General features: G+C 40.0%; 1 protein-coding gene across 1 annotated transcript in view; it reads right to left on the reverse strand.

Moving 5' to 3' along the window:
* Positions 1–6,116: 6,116 nt before the first annotated feature.
* Positions 6,117–17,913, reverse strand: part of Mroh9 (maestro heat like repeat family member 9) — a 54,996-nt gene continuing 43,199 nt past the window's right edge. Inside the window, exons 17-21 of the mRNA XM_052736505.1 lie at positions 12,648–12,800; positions 12,418–12,534; positions 11,744–11,846; positions 8,109–8,171; positions 6,117–6,424 (exon numbers count right to left, since the gene is read on the reverse strand). Of these exons, the coding sequence (XP_052592465.1) occupies positions 6,117–6,424; positions 8,109–8,171; positions 11,744–11,846; positions 12,418–12,534; positions 12,648–12,800 (744 nt within the window). The remainder of the gene's footprint in view (positions 6,425–8,108; positions 8,172–11,743; positions 11,847–12,417; positions 12,535–12,647; positions 12,801–17,913) is intronic.

Below are 17,913 nucleotides of genomic sequence, written 5' to 3' on the forward strand. Positions count from 1 at the left end.
ATGATGGATCTAAAATTGTATTGGGAAATATTCATGGTATGGAAGTGCAATCCCGTCCCCACTATCTCATTCTCACCACCAGTCTTGACAGAAATTCTCAATTAACACCCACCCCCCAAAACCATGGTGGTACTTCTGATTATACTTTCCTGTCTGCCTCCAACAGATTACCTCCAAATCAATTTTCCTGATAGTCTAATTAACTCACAGCCCTGCTCAAAAATCACTATTCTAGGCTTACTCTACAGAAACGAAATTCCTCTTCATTATCATGGTTTCAAAATTTCTGAAAGTATTTATCTAGCTCCTATTGTGGTCTGACAATTCTGCAAAGTTCCAGGAGCTTAATGGCAAATATGAATGTAGCATTTATCACCAAAGAGCCTGTAGATAAATGTTGGGAAATGTCTTAGTTAGGGTTTCTATTGCTATGAAGAGACTCCATGACCATGACAACTCTTTTCTTGTTTGTTTGCTCTTTTTTCATTAATTTTTTTATTTATTTTACATATCAACCACAGTTTCCCTTCCCTCCTCTCCTGATGTTCCCTTTCCCCACCTTCTTACTATACCCCTCCCTCCACTCTTCAGAAAGGCAAGGCCTCCCATGGGAGTCAAAAAAGCATCATGTATCAAGTTGAGGCAGGACTAAAATCTTCCACCCTGCATCAAAGCTGAGAGAGGCATTCCACCATAAGGAATAGGTTCCAAAAAGCCAGCTCATGCACCAGGGACAGATCCTGGTCCCACTGCAAGGGTTCCCACAAACAGACAAGCTACACAACTGTCACCCACATGGCCAGGTCAGTCCCATGCAGGCTCCCTAGCTGTCAGTCCAGAGTCTGTGAGTTCCCACAAGCTCAGGTCAGCTGTCTCTGTGGGTTTCCCATTATCATCTTGATCCCCTGGCTTGTACAATTCCTCCTCCCTTTCTTCAACAGGACTCCTGGAACTCAGCCCAATGCCTACCCATGGATTACCACATCTGCCTCCATCAGTCACTAGATGAAGGTTCTATGATGATAATTAGGGTACTCATCAGTCTGATTATAGGAGAAGGCCAGTCCAGACATCCTCTCCACTATTGCTAGGAGTCTTAGCTGGGATCATCCTTGTGGACTCCTGAGATTCTTCCTGGCATCAGGTTTCTCCCTAACCCCATAATGGCCCTCTCCATCAAGATGTCTCTTTCGTTGCTCTCCCTCTCTGTTCCTCCTCCCCCAACTCGATTATCCTGATCCCTCATGTTCCCATCCTCCATCTCTCAACTAAAGAATGGATAAAGAAAATGTGGTTAATTTACACAATGGAGTATTACTCAGCAGTAATAAACAATGACATCATGAAATTTGCAGGCAAATGGAACTAGAAAAAAACATTTTGCATGAGGAAAACATGGTATATACTCACTTATAGGTGGATAGTAGAGAGATATAAAGAAAAGGATAACTAGGCTACAATCCACAGCCCTAGAGAAACTAGGTAACAAGGAGGACCCTAAGAGGGACACATTGATTGCCCTGGGAAGGGGAAATAGATGAGATCTCCATGAGTAAACCAGGGGTGGAGAGAGGGGGTATAGGGGAGGGGATGAGGCATGACAACTCTTATAAAGGAAAACATTTAATTGAGATGACTTACAGTACAGAGGTTTAGTCCATTATCATCATGGCAGGAAACATGGACATTGTGGAGAAGAAGCTGAAGGTTCTACATCTTGATCCACAGGCAACAAGAAGTGAACTGTGTACCACACTGAGGAAAGCTTGAGCATAGGAAACTTCCTAGCCCACCCCCACAGTGACATACTTCCTCCAACAAAGCCACATCAACTCCAACAAGGCCACACCTCCTAATAGTGCCATTCCCTTTGGGGGCCATTTTCTTTCAAACCACCACAAGAAAGCAGGTGGCTTTTTTAAAACTGAATTTTATTTTTGAGATTAATACATTACAACATTTCTCCCTTTTCTTTCCTCCCTTCAAACCCTCCCAGGTACCCCTCCACAGATGGCTTTACACTTCTTCTTCAAGTACAGTGACTTGTTTCAAGTTGATTCTTTTGGTCAACATGTATCTAAGTGCTCCTTAAATAACAGGCTTTGCTCTAGGATGTGGAGTTCTAGTGGTTGAGAAATTCAGTGTACACCCCTACAGTATTTCTATTCTGAATTGGAATAATATGCAGAAAAGTAATATATACAAATAAAAGTAAAAAGTGAAAACAAAAAGGGTTGTACCTATAAGTTTCATTAATTTTCCTCAGATTTACAAACTTATTAATGATTTTTTGGTGTATATTTTTAAAAGTGTATATGTATATACCACTGTACATGCACATGTTTTAAAAATAAATGGGTCAAACTCTCACTTAGTATAGTTAACTGAATCAAACTTTAACTTCTCTTATATAAGACATGCCTTGTAACAATGCCATTTTATAGTTTTAGTTGGCAGATTCTTTGACTTTGCAGTACATTAAAAAACAGGGTGGAATTTAACAATGAGCCAAAAATATAATGGCATAATAGCTGGGGATTTGGCTATGAGAACAAAAAACAAAGACAGCATCAAGAATTCCATTAGGCTGAAAATAATAAAAATGAATCCTAATAGCATAAAAAGGAATTGAGGATTTTGGAATGCAGATCTAACAGTTCGTGTTAAACTGTGGACTAGACTGCAGGAAGTCACACATGACTAAGGAGTATGTGTGTCATGAGAGGCCACAGAACTGAAACTACAAGCAGTAACAAGATGACAGAAGCATGTTCTGGTGACGTGGGGGAGATTCTGTTATGTTCTTCTTTTTCTTGGTTCCATACCAGGGCCCCGAGAGGAACAGGACTGTTTGAACAAACAGATATTATGAGAGGATTTCTTAAATTGACTTACAGGTATTCCAATAGTGGTTGAATTCACACAGAAGGGGCTATGAACCAGGTCGTGAGTGTAGGTCTCTATTTCCTCCCGAGTTGGCCACTGGCCCATGAAGGCAGAAGAAGCAGAAGCAACGAGCAGGGTTCGGACAGCCGTGAGCATGATGGAAAGAACTTCCCGGAGTCAACTTTAGAGAGTCAGCTCATTTTATTGTTCCAGGGGTAAGGTATGTGAGGGTTCTTAGGGTTAAGGGCAGGAAGGGTTAATTGGTTGAAGGGTTGACACAACACCGAATTATCATTCGGGCAGGAGGAAAAAACAGGATTTCTGTGCTGCGTCGTACAGTGGTTGTAGGGAGCTCTGGGCAGGGTCATCCTCCAACCCGGGTCAGGCATCTGAGCTTAGAGACACTCTCCAAATAAGAGTAGACAGAGAAAAGGAAACCCTACCGGGAAAAGGAGTCCTCCGTTTTGCTCTGAACTCAGAGAGCTATCCGGACCTGGAAGACTACAGCCTTCAATGTAGGGTTCTGCAACACAAGATCCTTAGCAGTGCGGAAAGCATAGAGAATTCCTGGAGAGTCACCGGTCTTCAGTTCATGTTGGAAGGCCAGTGAAACTGGGTTCTAATGTCAGTGAAAAGTGGCAGCAGTGGCAACAGCAGCAGCAGCAGCAGCAGCAGCAGCAGCAGCAGCAGCAACAGTAAAATGCCAAGAGGGTGGATGGGGACCAGCATAATATGAAGGCAACAAGGCAAAACCAAAGCCTTTCTCTCTTGGACTTCTCCTTTTCTGGTCTGCCACTGAAATGCACCATCTGCCTTTAGGATGGGCCTTCAGATTTCAGTTAAACTGATCAAGACAATCCCTCACAGACATGCCTAACTGATAATTTGTTCAGTTGGTTGTAGATCCAACCAAGTTGACAACTAAGATTAACTGTCAGAGTCTCCAAGGTAAGGTTTTTGGCATTTTAATAGAGATGTTTCACAACCAGTCAAGCTTTAGTAGTGAATTTCCAGGCTTTCAGGAGGCAGATGTTTCTGAAGAGGAAACAGGGTAAGAACGAGGAGACTGATTTGCTGCAACTAGACCTATACATGCGAATGTGTCTTGTGACTCTGTTTCACGAACCAGACCTTGATGGATGGGGCCTGCTCTGAGCAGCCATCCAAGTGCCCATGCAGGTGATGGGATAAGAAGGCTCTGCCATGCTCCGGGGGCCTTCTGTCTACAGTGGTGAAGTTGAATTTCTGGTCTGAGTTTCTTCACCAAGAAGGTATCAAGCACATTGTGTGGGGCACTAGAGTTCCTGTCAGGCAAGAGCAGCTGAAGTTGGAGCATTCAATTCTGCTTAGCATCCACTTCTGAAACTTAGGTCGTGTCTTGTGCTACCGAGGACACGTACTTGGTTGTGTGGCCATGTGGGGTGTGAACAACTAAGGACCTGCATGGTGGAGTGTTTGCTTAGAAATAAATCACTTCACAAGACATCCTAATTCCTTAGCTTCTCTCTCTCTCTCTCTCTCTCTCTCTCTCTCTCTCTCTCTCTCTCTCTCTCTTTTTGAAAAATATATAGAGGGAGCTTCTCAGTATGATAAATAGAGCTCAAGAGGTGAACTGTCCCCCACAGCCTGCCCACAGCCTGGGGAAGGAGTTTTGTTTGTGGATGGGCTCTTCCACTTAAAATATATATCCATAGGCTGGTCTTCCTTGAACATTATAAGGATACTATGAATAGAGAGGACTGAACTGCAAATGTCTCCCTTTTTGTCGAAGGTCTTCTAAGGTCACATACCGGGAGCTCCAGCGAGAGGGCTTCTGGAACATGACTATCCCTGAGAGGGAGCGAATGGTGCACATTCCAGAAGAGGCTAAAACAACTCTCACTGGACAGAACCTTGGCTCATGGGGGTAACTGGCTTAGTCAGGAAGTCACATAGGGTTCGGATTCCCATGGCTCAGGCAGAGTGGGCCTGTGTTCTATCACTCTTTAAAAAGTTGATGTGAGGTTCATACAACACCAAGTCAATCATTTTGCAATCTCTATTTGGTGGGATTTAGTGCACTTAGGATATTGTATAGTTATAGGATATTTCCATCAAAGGAAATTTCCTATCAAGCCCTTATTCCTATCTCCCTCCTCACATAATTCCTTCCATAATTCCTGACTGCTCCTAGCATACTTCCTATTGCTTACAGGTTTAAATATTCCTGGTATTTCACGTACGAGGAATCATACCCTGTGTGACCTTTTCACTCAGTAATATAATATTTTCAGGCTGATACGTTAGTATCTCATTCATTTTTTTAAAAAAATCTAACAATATTCCACTATAGATAATTCTATGTTTAGTTTACCTATCTGAATTTAGTTTTGTAAAAAAAAAAAAACTCTCAAGAAATGTGTTGTTATATGAGTATCTTCTAGACAGAATTTAGATATCATAGATCTGCTTGTGTAATATATTAATTTTTCTGCAGTTCAGACTTTTTGTTCAGCTATGTTTGGGAAGAAACTTCTTGGTAAAGTTTAGCAGAACTGTTTGTCAGTACATATTGCTCGGCACAAGCTCTCTGCCCTTTTGTCAAACTTTATAGAGATTGTCTTCCTCTGTAATCCTGGCATTCAAATATTAACATGAGCATTATAGATGGCCAGATATATATGAAATAACTCAGACACAATTAACACCTAGTGTGTCTGGCAGTTCCCTTTCAAATACTCAAATGTTCTTTGTTTCTGTTAAGTAGTGCTTACAAGTATGTGGGAACATCATAGCATCACCCACATATTACAAAGCATGAAAGTGATATGTTCTATCAGCGTTCAACGTTCAACTCATCTGGCAAGTGTTCACTGTTTTTTTTTTTTTTTTTTAACATCAGATGCAAGGTACTGTGCATTCTAGAGCACACATCAAGGTGTAAGATAAGATGGGTGCTTCCAATCAAATTTAGTTCTGGGAGAAAGAAGGAGGAAATGATTTTAGAACCATCTCATAAACACAATGGGAGAGATTTTCAACCAGGGTGTTAAGACAAAATGAAAGCAGTGCCTACCCACTGTGGCCAAGAAAGCGTAAAAATGCACCTCAGGCTTCTCAATGCTGCAGGGAAGGAGTTTTCTCATCATCAGACAGGTGGTAGACTGCTCAGATTTATATATTTTAATAATTATAAGGGTTAGTGATAACTTAGCATTCCTCAGAAAAGGATTAAGCATGGACTGCGGTTACTAAGAGGCAAAAGAAACTCGTTTCTCTTGAAAGAGATATTCGGGTTTCTCCTCAACAAGGTTCTCCAGGTTCTCCTCAGGCTTCACTTCTGTAAAGTCTTCTGGAGTGCTCTCCTCAAGGGATGTAATATTGGCCAAGTCATAAATAAGCTTCAATTTTTTGGTATGGAACATCATAGCCCATCTTCGAAAGGTTTGTCTGATGGTTGAAGAGGTTATTCTATAAGCTATTTCTCTAAAAATTTTACGGGTTTTTTCTGCCAACAACTTGATCACAGGATCTTCGTCCCGAGCCACTCGTTCAATAACTGTAACAGCAGAGGGGCTCTTAGTTCAAGGTCTCTCTGACTCCAAGAGCGTTAAGTCTAAGCTCCCACCTCTCACCAAGTTGCTCTCTCCCATATTCTCCACCTGCAACTCTTCCCTACCCCTCTCTTTACTTGACTAATGAGATCTACTAGAGAAAAACAAAAATGGTTACCAAATTTATGGCATACTTATGTGCCAAGCATTCAGCTCAGTATCATAAGAAGAGATTCATGTGTTGGTGATAGTCATGTAAAACACTGGAATAAGTCCAAGTGCTTATCAATAGAAAACTGATTTAAATTAAAGTTATTATAAAATAAAATAGCACATGTATTTTAATATAATGAGTCAATGCATATTCATTGTCACGAAAAAAAAAGCTTATGATAAACAGCCTTGAGGCCATTCCTCTGCCTCAACCTTCCAAGTGCTGGGACTACAGGGTGAGCCACAGTATTTTCTTTTATTTCTTTGGATAAAAAAGCAAGAATGAAAAAGGATGTTTTAGAAAAGAGAAGGAGAGAAAGACAAGAAGAAAGAGAGAAGAGAAAGATCTTAAGGGTTAAGGGGGAAGTATAGTGCTTGACATGCAGTAGCTAGTCAGCAGTGTTGAATGAATGAATGAAAGTGACTGACTGACTGAAGGAGAGATAATGATGCACCAAGTGGGCACAACTCTCCACAGCCCTGGTGGGAGACACTGACAAGGGAGGCAACTGCATGAATACAGTGTGGAAGTCCATGGGAAGTCCTTGAACTTCCAGCCATGTTGTTGTGAAGCTGAAATTTCTCTGGACAATAGTAGACTTTATAAAGACAGACAGACAGGAAGGAAGGAAGGAAGGAAGGAAGGAAAGAAGGAAGGAAGGAAGGAAGGAAGGAAGGAAGGAAGGGAAAGAGGAGCAGACAGCTATCCTAGCTATTTTCTTTTTAAAAAAACTTTTAGATATATTTATTGTATTTTATATCTATGAATTGTTTGCCTGAGTGTATGTATGTACAGCACATGTATGCTTGGTGGTGGCAGAAGTTAGACTAGGGTGTCTGTCGGATTCCCTGGAAATGGTGTTGTGGATGGCTGTGGGACACCATGTGGGTGCTGCAAGAACAAGTGCTTGCAACTGCTGAGCCAGCTCTCCCTCCCTGCCCCCAAGCTATTTTCTAATAAGACAGTAGAGAGATGCTAAGATAGAGTGATGCCCTGTACCCGAGCCCTTTGGAGGAATAACAGCATTACTCTTCTTTAATTCCTCCCCCTCTGAATGTAATGTATTTTAATATTCACTAAAATGTAAAATCTATGAGGAATGAGCCAGCTTTATTTATTAGGGTGACCCAACAAGTACATGGTGCTGTCTGTCACACAGGACATGCTGGAAAAAAATATTTGCAGGATATGTAAGTGAATGACTCCTGAATTTCCAGTAATTTCTTAAGGCTCCGGCATGATCTTTAGATTTCAGACAATAAATGGGATAAATTTGGGGAATGAAACAGGGACAGTAATAGAGAATAGGGAGAGTGAAAAAAACAAATGCCCCTTAACCTAGTCCCTCTCCTGATTTTCCTATCCATAAACCCACCACCACCCAATTTCCATCCTCTAAACTATTAGAACTCTCATTCAGCTAGAATCAAAATAGTGAATTTATTTGAATCTATACACAAAGACCTCAATCTTACCCTCAATCATGACATCAATTTCTTCTTTGAGAAGTAAATGTGCTCCAGATTTCCCCAAGTACCCTGTGTATAAGGTATAAGCAAAGTCAGGCCAAAATAAATGATTAAATACATTTCTGTTGTTATCTAGCTAGATCATAGATTCTCCTTAAACTATCTTTTAGTGGTTTCAAATAGTTATTATTTAATGAAAAATTAAAATGTGTATGAAGAATGACCACAAAGGGAATATGCCTTAGCTACCATGTAGGTTCATATCCCAGAAGACTTTCACAAGCTCTTTGCAATTTCCTTCTCCATATTTCAGAATGTATTTTTGGGCTCTACTATCTTCATTCAACATAGTTTTATGAGATGTGCCCATGTTCCTTCCTATAGAAACAGCTCATGTACTGCCATTTTTACATGCAGAGTGGAGATTCCTTGAAACACAGCCTGGCTATCAACTCATTTTGTTACATATCCCTTGTTTATTGCTCTAGTTGGTGGTGGGACCTGAGGGAATGGAGCCATGGACTAAAGTCTCATGTAATAGTCAACTTTGTTCAAAGTATCACACAAGTTAAGAAGAGTCACAGGAGTAAAGAGTAACATAAAACAAATTAAGAAGAGTCACATGAGTGAAGTGTACAATTACAAGGTCAAACCACAAGTGGCAGGCCAGCTGTACAAGGCAGGCAAGCCTAAAGTGGCAAAATGTGTATCTCCATAGAGGCGTATAAACAAATATAAATATTGTTGTTGTAATGCATAATCTGAAGTAATTTCCTCCTATCCACTACATGTTGGAGGGGCACAAAAGCATAAACTAACAATAATTTCATGCTTTTGAAGAAGCTGAGGTCATAAAATTCTTGGTTTCTTGGAGTTTTCTTACAAAGTAAGAAAGAGTACACCAATATATACAATATACAAAGTAGTAAGAGTACACCAATATATCAATTGATATATGTATAGGTTTTAAAAAAAAGCATCGGGACTTTTAATCTTATTCTTTCTTTCTTAAAATAGAATTTATACTCCACTCATTGTTAACATTTCATTTCCTTCAGTAATGTTCACAAGTAGTCTTCATGTGTGCAGCGTATGGACTTCAAAGGTTTTTTTGTCCCTCCTTGCTCTCTCAGTCCACCCTCCCTTCTTTTCTTCCCATTTGTTCTCTCTCGTCTTTACTTCTTCTTTTCCAGCTCTCTCCTCCTACCCCCACCTCCTTTCTTCCCTCTCTCCTTCCCTCCCACTTCTTCCTTAATAATTATGGTAGTTTGAATGTATTCTCATAGAAAGTGGCACTCTTAGGAGGTGTGGCCTTGTTGGAGGAAGTGTGTCAAGATGGGAGCAGGCTTTGAGTTTGGTCTTTTGCTCCAGCTTCACTCAGTGTGACAGGCAGATCACTTTCTATTGCCTTCTGATTAAGATGTATTCAATACCATGTCTGCCTGCATGCATGCCATGATTATACTAGACTGAACCTCTTAAGTGTAAGGCAGCAATCAATCAAATGTTTTCCTTTATAAGAGTTCCTGTGATCGTGGTATCTCTTCACAGCAATAAAAACCCTAAGACAATAATTTTCTTTCCTTATTTCTTTTTTACCCATTATAAATGGTATCTTTTGTTTTTGTATATTTCCACCATTGATCTATAAGACTTGTGAGATTTAAACTACATTTTAAATTAAAAAAAATATAGGAACAACTGTGTGTGATATATATATTCTGAAGCATCACAGTAAGATGGACACTGATCTCTCTTGTGTGACCTTTGCTCTTGTGGAGGATTGGCTTATCACTACTAACAGTGCAGATTTTCTCATTTGTGGGTTACAGTTGTTTTCCTTTTCTGTGATGGTTATGTATCTTTCCTCACACTTGTCCCCTATGCTGTAAAATCTTACTTTCATGGTCTTTACTTCTTATATCAAATACATTCTGTGTATTTTTAGGCACATTCAATCTTTATTTTAAAGCTTTAGGTTCATAGAATTATTTATTGTGAGTCTCATCTGTTTGGTAAAAATACATTTTCTATGTTTTTTTCTCATCTATTCTCTGTTTTTACCTTGAAGTACAGAAAAAATGATGCTACCCTTTTATGAGAAAGTTATTTATTGGGGATTCCATAGTTGGGTGTTATAAACAGAGATGGGAAGCTCAAGGAGATTATTCAGGAGATTGTATTGATTTGAAATAAAGTTATCACAGAACTCTCTGTGTCTATCTCTGCCTGTCTCCTCTCCCCTCTTTTCTCTCTCCTTTCTCCTCTCCTCTCCTCTCCTCCTCCTCTCCTCTCCTCTCCTCCTCCTCTCCTCTCCTCTCCTCTCCTCTCCTCTCCTCTCCTCTCCTCTCCTCTCCTCTCCCTTTCCTCTCCTCTCCTCTCCTCTCCTCTCCCTTTCCTCTCCCTCTCCTCTCCCTGTCCTCTCCTCTCCTCTCCTCTCCTCTCCTCTCCTCTCCTCTCCTCTCCCTTTCCTCTCCTCTCCTCCCTCTCCTCCTCCTCTCCTCCTCCTCTCCCTCTCCTCTCCTCTCCTCTCCTCCCTCTCCTCCTCCTCTCCTCCTCCTCTCCCTCTCCTCCTCCTCTCCCTCTCCTCTCCTCTCCCTCTCCTCTCTCCTCCTCCTCTCCTCCCTCTCCTCCTCCTCTCCTCTCCTCCCTCTCCTCTCCTCTCCCTCTCCTCTCCTCTCCCTCTCCTTCTCCCTCTCCTCCTCCTCTCTCCTCCCTCTCCTCCTCCTCTCCCTCTCCTCTCCTCTCCCTCTTCTCTCCTCTCCCTCTCCTCCTCCCCTCTCCTCCCTCTCCTCCTCCCCTCCCCTCCCCTCTCCCTCTCCCTCTCCTCCCTCTCCTCTCCTCTCCTCTCCTGCCCTCCCCTCCCCTCCCCTCCCCTCTCTCTCCTCTCTCTCTCTCTCTCTCTCTCTCTCTCTCTCTCTCTCTCTCTCTCTCTCCTCTGTGAACACAGATCAGAAGCTTAATGCTCCTCATGGTATAGTTGGTTACGTATTTTGACTGTCCAAATTCTCTACAGTGTGATATGACCATGAGTTTTCTCATTCCTTTCTGTTCTTGATAGTCTAGTCTAGGGTCCCAAATAGAACAAGGGGAGAACTGTCACCAAATTGGAATTCTAGACTCTCACAGTTAGAGTGTCACAAGGAAAAGCATCACTGCCATTGGTCAGATTTGTCCAAGGTGAAAACTTTAGCTGTCATCGCCTCTGAGTGTCTTTCTGGGCTTCTCCCATACACATTTTATTTCTAAACTTTACTGGATCAGATATCTCTCTTATTTGTTGTAGTTTGTTGTTACAGGTGTTCAAGTTGTGTTGAACATGAAGTTCATGTGAAGTTTTAAATCACTCTTGTTATTTAGATAGTGATTTTAGGCAGTAGAGGGGAATGATATTACATTCTAAAATTTTATTATCCATCTTGCTGAACACATTTTATGTAATAATTGGTCAGACAGATATACCTACTTTGTGTTGTAAAATAGAACTTTATTTCAATCACACATATTAACCATGTTCATCATATTTATCACCATGACAGGTATTGTCAATCATAAAACTTGTAAATATTTTAACGAATAATTTGACTTGAGCCCTATTTTATACATCCAAAGACAAATTAAGAAAAATTAAATTTATTTACCTATTAATATAGTGGCTCCTTTCTTCAGAAATGTTCGGGAGCTCCACAGGAACCCTAAGGTACCAGATATTAAATCCGTAATGTAACTCTCATAAGAAGAAAGCTGGGAATAAAACAGTAAAATTCCTCTCTTAATTGTTGACAAAGCATATTTGCTTCCTCTAGAGAAGAGTCAAAATCAAAGTAAGAGACCTTAATTACTTAGTTGCTAGTATGAAATTAAGACCAGTTTAAAACTTGGAGATTTGTCTGTGTGAGCTACACTCCTCTGGCTGCTGGCAAGGACTATTCTATCATATCATTCCTGAAACCAGGATTGTTCTTCCAATCTGTAATTAGCATCCTCTCATCCCCACTTATTTACTCTTATTCATACTGGGTTTCAAAAGACAAGCTCGTGAGGTTATGGCAAAATAGTTTTCCTTTGGTGATGTGGAGTGTTCTACTCAAGTTTGTATCTACCCGCAGGTCAAAATAAGAGGAAGAAAATAGAGTGATCAGTGTTGAGAGTGTGAAAAATTCTCTTTCTTTCCTCTAAAGCTCTTACTGTAAATATAAATGTTATCTTTTCTTCACATTCTTTCTACAAGTTCCTCCTTTTCATCAAGTCATCTGTCACCACTTGTGTAATCTTTAAGTTGTGCTTATGATAGTTAAAGCAGAGGGCTACTTACAAGGTTGTTGCAGATGCTGAGAACCACTGACTCAAAACAGTAATTTTCCTCTTTGAGCAGATGTGATATTGACCACTTTAGTTGTGAGAAGCAGATAGTTAATGTATATCTGCAAGCCTGGGAGAGAGAAAAGATCAGTCAGGCTTGATTTGCTGTTACATAAAACACTCTGTTGGGTTTAATTGAGAGAAATAAGATTATGTAAGAAATTTAAGAAAAAAGGCTCTTACATTCACAAGTCTTATTTCGTTAGACTCCAAAAACAGGAGCAGGGGCACAAGACTTCTTATGATTACATGGTTTAGCATCCGTTTGTAATGACTCATATCCAGAAGTAATTCACCAAAGTGTCGAATGGCCATGCATTGAATGTCACTATTAACCTGGACCATGTACACAAGTAAAAATTAAGATTTCAGTTGAGCATATTGATGTTACTTTCTTTAGTGGTAGTATATATGTATGGTATGTATACATACATATATAACTATCATTTTTAGTAAAGATTGGGCTTGTTAGAGCTTCTTTTTGTGACAAGATTTGACTAACCATTATTCCCAATAGCCAAGATATAAGTGCCCATTAATAGATGAATGAACACACAAATAATTTGAGACATAATAAAAAAAAAGATTATCACTGTGACAGTATGGCTAAATCAGGAGGACATTACACTGAGTGGACTCAGCCAGTTATAAAAAGGAATGTTTCCTGATCTCACTTACTTTGCCTTCAACTTAAACTTATAGGAACAGATGCTCAGGTGTTGTAGGATATTTTGATCACACTCTGAAATTCCCCAGACTGATGATAAAGTTTACTTTGGATCAGAGGGTAGAGCTAGCTACTAGCTGATCAAATTAGCCATAGAGGTTTTGGAGGACTGAGGACATATGCAGAGACACTGGAAGTAGTAGTGAGGGGTTTAGAAAGATTCTTGGCCCTTTTTGAATCAAGGAAGGAGAAAGAGAGGAGGTCACTAGTTGTTTCTCCTCTGCTTCTCTGATCATTCAGATATCTGACTCTTGAGTTTTTATTGATAAAGAATAATTAGATAAATGCTTCATTTGACATCCAACATGGGGCATATGCAGCTCTGGTACAACTGGCTTCTCCTCCCTCCCCTCAGGTCCTCTATGCAAGTCTGGGGTTTTCCCATTGCAGCCTTTCTATGGCAGCTTCCAGCTGCTGCCCCACCCCGGCCCTAAACACCATAGGTGTCTGGGCCCCAAATGCCACAGGAGTTAGCGCCTACCATCAGCCAGCTCTGTCATTCAGGTGGCCCCATGCCCTCACTTCCCACCACATTCTTCCACAGATCCCCCTAGGCTGGCTTTTCAGGCAGCTGGCTCCTTCTCCCCATGGGTTGAGGGCTTCCCCTCAACTCCCTCCTTGGGCCATTGCCATATCAGGTGGACTGCCTTAATACTCACTCAGGCTTTTACTGCTACTGCCACAGCCACACACTCTCAGCTCCTAGGTTCAGGGGAGCAGCTGCAGCTGCCCTTGGCCAGGTTGTGCATTCTCTGCCCAGCCATGTGGTGCATCAGCAGCCAGCCTTACACTTCACTGTCATTATCAGCACATGTGGTGAGACACCTGGGAATTCTTAAAAGGGGAATTAATCTAAAAAAAAGGAAGCTTTTTTGCCCACATTAAGAATGGGGAACACTATTAAAATGCAGTGAATTAGGTCTCTGTATGGGTCCACAATGGAAGGTTTGAAAATGAAAAAAATTAGATGAAGGGATAATCAACTTAGTTGGGATTGACACACTGTTGATTGTAATAATTATCAATTTTGTAATTCATGTTCTATACTTTAAAATGTGGTTTGACATTGGTGCCAATATGAAAAATTGACTGATAAGATACATTCCTTAGAAAGACCTGCTAATGAAACTAAGAAAAATATTCACACATACACACAGAGGAGTTTAGGGCAGAACTTACTTCACCATTGTATAATGAAACTGAAGATGAGTGGCTCAAGGTTATTTAGAAAACCAACCTTAATTTGTCCAGCTACCATTTAAGAACAACCATCAGATGATAGGTATCTCCAAGACTATTAAGAAGTTACCTGGGACACTGCAGAAATGTTAGATTTGAAGAGATTTAAGGAAGCAGTAGTTGCATATGTATGTATTCACCTTTTGTGAAACAGATGTTAAATTCATAGGCAACTCAAAACAGAATTATTCTACAAGATTGGAAATACTGAGCTATAGCAATATTGGAAGCTGGTCCTCAGTTACAATGGAAAACATGGCGGGGAGAGGAAGCAAGGGTTATAGAATAATGAAGTAGGGATAGAGGTATTGAAATTTCCCAAGATTAGCTCCTCAGTGAAGGTCAGTATGCTGATTTGTAAAGACAGATTACATTTGCTGACCACACCTTGACTTTATATGATATAGCAGCTTTGACTGCTTGGGACAGGGTTGAAGAATCAGGAAAGAGGACTGAGTCATTTACTAAAATTATACAAGTCCTAAAAGAAGTCTTCACTGCTTTTTTTTTTTAACACAGATTGACTTCAGCTGTAAACAGAATGTTATCAGATCCAGAAGTTTGACAAATATTAGCTAAATCTTTGACTTTTGAAATACTAATTCAGAATGCAAAATTGTGACTAGACCTTTACAAGCAAGATCTGCATCAATAGATAAATGGATTAGAAATACAGCTGATATTGGATCTCATAGTTATAATGATAGTAGGATAGGAGAAGTGATTTCTTTTTTTTTTTTTTTTTGGTTTTTCGAGACAGGGTAGGAGAAGTGATTTCTAAACATTTTAAGAAAAATCAAAAGGCAAGAAATTTTAATTGTGGTAAAAGAGGCCATCTGAAAAGGGATTATAGGCAAGGTGGTCCTAGAAACAATATTTTTTCTAGAGATGACCCAAACATAAGGCCCCAGACTTCTAGAATATGTAGAAGGTGTGGCAAAGGCCAGCATTAGACTAATGAATGCAGATCAACATAGGACAGGCAAGGTAACCCTGGACGTGCCTTAAGGGACCTCTCACAGGCCCCCATGTCAAATTTGGTTCAATCATTCCCTGTTAACATTAGAGAAATTCCTCCACAGAGCAATTAAAAGACTTAATGCCTGTTTTAAAAATACACTGCTCTGGATGACAGAACAGCATCAGTAGATAAAACCAAATTTTCAGGAGAGACAATAAAACAAGTATTTTGGCAAACATCTATAAATGATCAAAGATCAAAGCTAAAAATGCAAATAAGTGGTGTTATGATGGAAGGTTACTAGATACAGACATGGATATAACAACAATTTCACCAAAATCTTGGCATTCAGATTGGCCTCATCAGGAGGTAAATATTCAGCTTTTAGGGATTGGAACTTTATCTCATGTAAAACAAAGTGTATAGAGCCAGAAGAACAAATAGGAAAATTAAACCATATGTGGCTAACATAGCAATGAATTTATGGGGATGTGATTTATTACAACAATGGAAAACCCAGATTAACATTCCTTCAATCTTAGAAACAAACCATAAACTAACATATGCTTCTGAGAAAGATATTTAAAAAAGTGTTATAAAGAACAGTCACTGACCATTAAGGTATAACATAAGCAGGGCACAATAGCTGATGATCTTTCAAAGGTACCAACAGCCCTACCTTTAATATGGTTAAATGACAGATCTGTCTGAGTGGAACTATGGCCTTTGACATCAGAAAAATTACAGGTCTTAGAATAGCTGATACAGGAACAGCCAAATGCGCAATATATTGAAGTCCTTGGAATTCTCTTGTATTTGTCATTAAAAAGAAATCTGGGAAATGGAAATGGTAACAGATCTAAAAGTTATTATTAAAGTAATCCTGCCAATGGGCTCTTTACATCCTGTAATTCCCTTGCCTTTTTTAGATTGCCTAAAGGATGGTTTATTATAGTGATTGGTTTAAAAGACTGCCTTTTTACTACACATTTACAAGAATGGGGTTGAGAAAAATCTACCTTCACAGTGCCTACTTATAAAAATTTCCAGCCTGTTAAAGATATCAGTGGAAAATTCTTCCACAAGGGATGTTAAACAGCCTCATCTTGTGTCAATATTTTGTACAAGAGCTGTTGGAAATAATTTGCAAACAGTTTCCTCAATCTACATGCATTATATCTTACCAGCTGATTCAGATTTAGATACTCTAGAAAAAAATGTTTGAAGAGGTAAAAAAAATTTTGCCTTTTGGGGGGATTACAAATTGCTCTTGAAAAAAATACAAAAAGGAGATTCTATTAATTACCAAGGATATAAGATAGGTTTACAAAACATTCAACCACAGACAGTACAAATCAAGAGAGATCAATTACAAATTTCTAACGATTTTAAAAAATTGTTGGGAGATATTAACTGGCTGCAGCCCACAATTGGATTGACAATTCAACAACTAAGTAATTTATTTCAAACCTTACAAGGTGATAAGGACTTGAATCCTGCAAGAAAATCACCAGCTGAGGCTAAAAGAGGACTGGCTTCGGTAAAAGAGAAATTACAGGATACACATGTGTAGATGTAACCGACCGTCTTATTAAATAAGAAACACAGAACCAATGCAAAGAAGAAAGCCAAGAGATCAGAGCTAAGAGCCTTACCCACCTGCTGCAGCGATCCTCTTCAGCCAAGAGACCTCTCCAAAAGAGAGCTACTTCCTGTCTGCTTGTCTTTATATAGACTTTCTGTTCTGCCTTCTCATTGGTTGTAAACCCAACCACGTGACTGCCTCGTCACTGCCTGTCTGTATAGACCTCCAGACACACATTTGGAGTGTGTCTCTCCAATGCTGGCTGTATCCTTGAACACACAGAGATCTACCTAGCTCTGCCTACCAAGTGCTGGGATTAAAGGCGTGCGCCACGAACGCCCAGCTCTGCTATGGCTTGCTATTAGCTCTGAACCCCAGGCAATTTTATTTATTAACATACAAATAAAATCACATTTCAGTACAAATAAAATATCACCATACACATGTGGATTGCTTGGATCCAGAGCTTGATTGTATCCTACTCATACTACCTTCTATGAATTTTCCTGAGGCTATGGTTCTGCAGGACTGGTACCTTCACATGCTCCAGCAGGTCATAGACTCAGTAGAGGTTGGGATAGGCCAACTCAAATCCCTGAATGTGGGCCTAGGTGGTAGCTGGTCATTCCAGGCCACTGAGGTCACTCCCCTCAGGTGAGGGACAGAGCCAGCTCTTTTTTTTTAAATGCCAAGACCATGCTATTTCAGCTGTGTAGTGTAACTTGAAATAAAGGATAGTGATAACATCAATAGCTTTTTTTTTTTTAATGGTTCAGGACCATTTTGGCTATTCTTGGTTGTTTGTGTTTCTATGTGTAATTTAAGATGATTTTTAAAAAATTTCTATGAACAATTATGTTGGAATTTTGTCAGAATGTCGAGGATTAAGAATAATGTTGAGCCGGGCAGTGGTGGCACACACCTTTAATCCCAGCAC

Source organism: Peromyscus californicus, unplaced genomic scaffold, assembly GCF_007827085.1.
Source record: "Peromyscus californicus insignis strain IS unplaced genomic scaffold, ASM782708v3 Scaffold_14__1_contigs__length_90479793_seg_2, whole genome shotgun sequence".
NCBI classification, from domain to species: domain Eukaryota; kingdom Metazoa; phylum Chordata; class Mammalia; order Rodentia; family Cricetidae; genus Peromyscus; species Peromyscus californicus.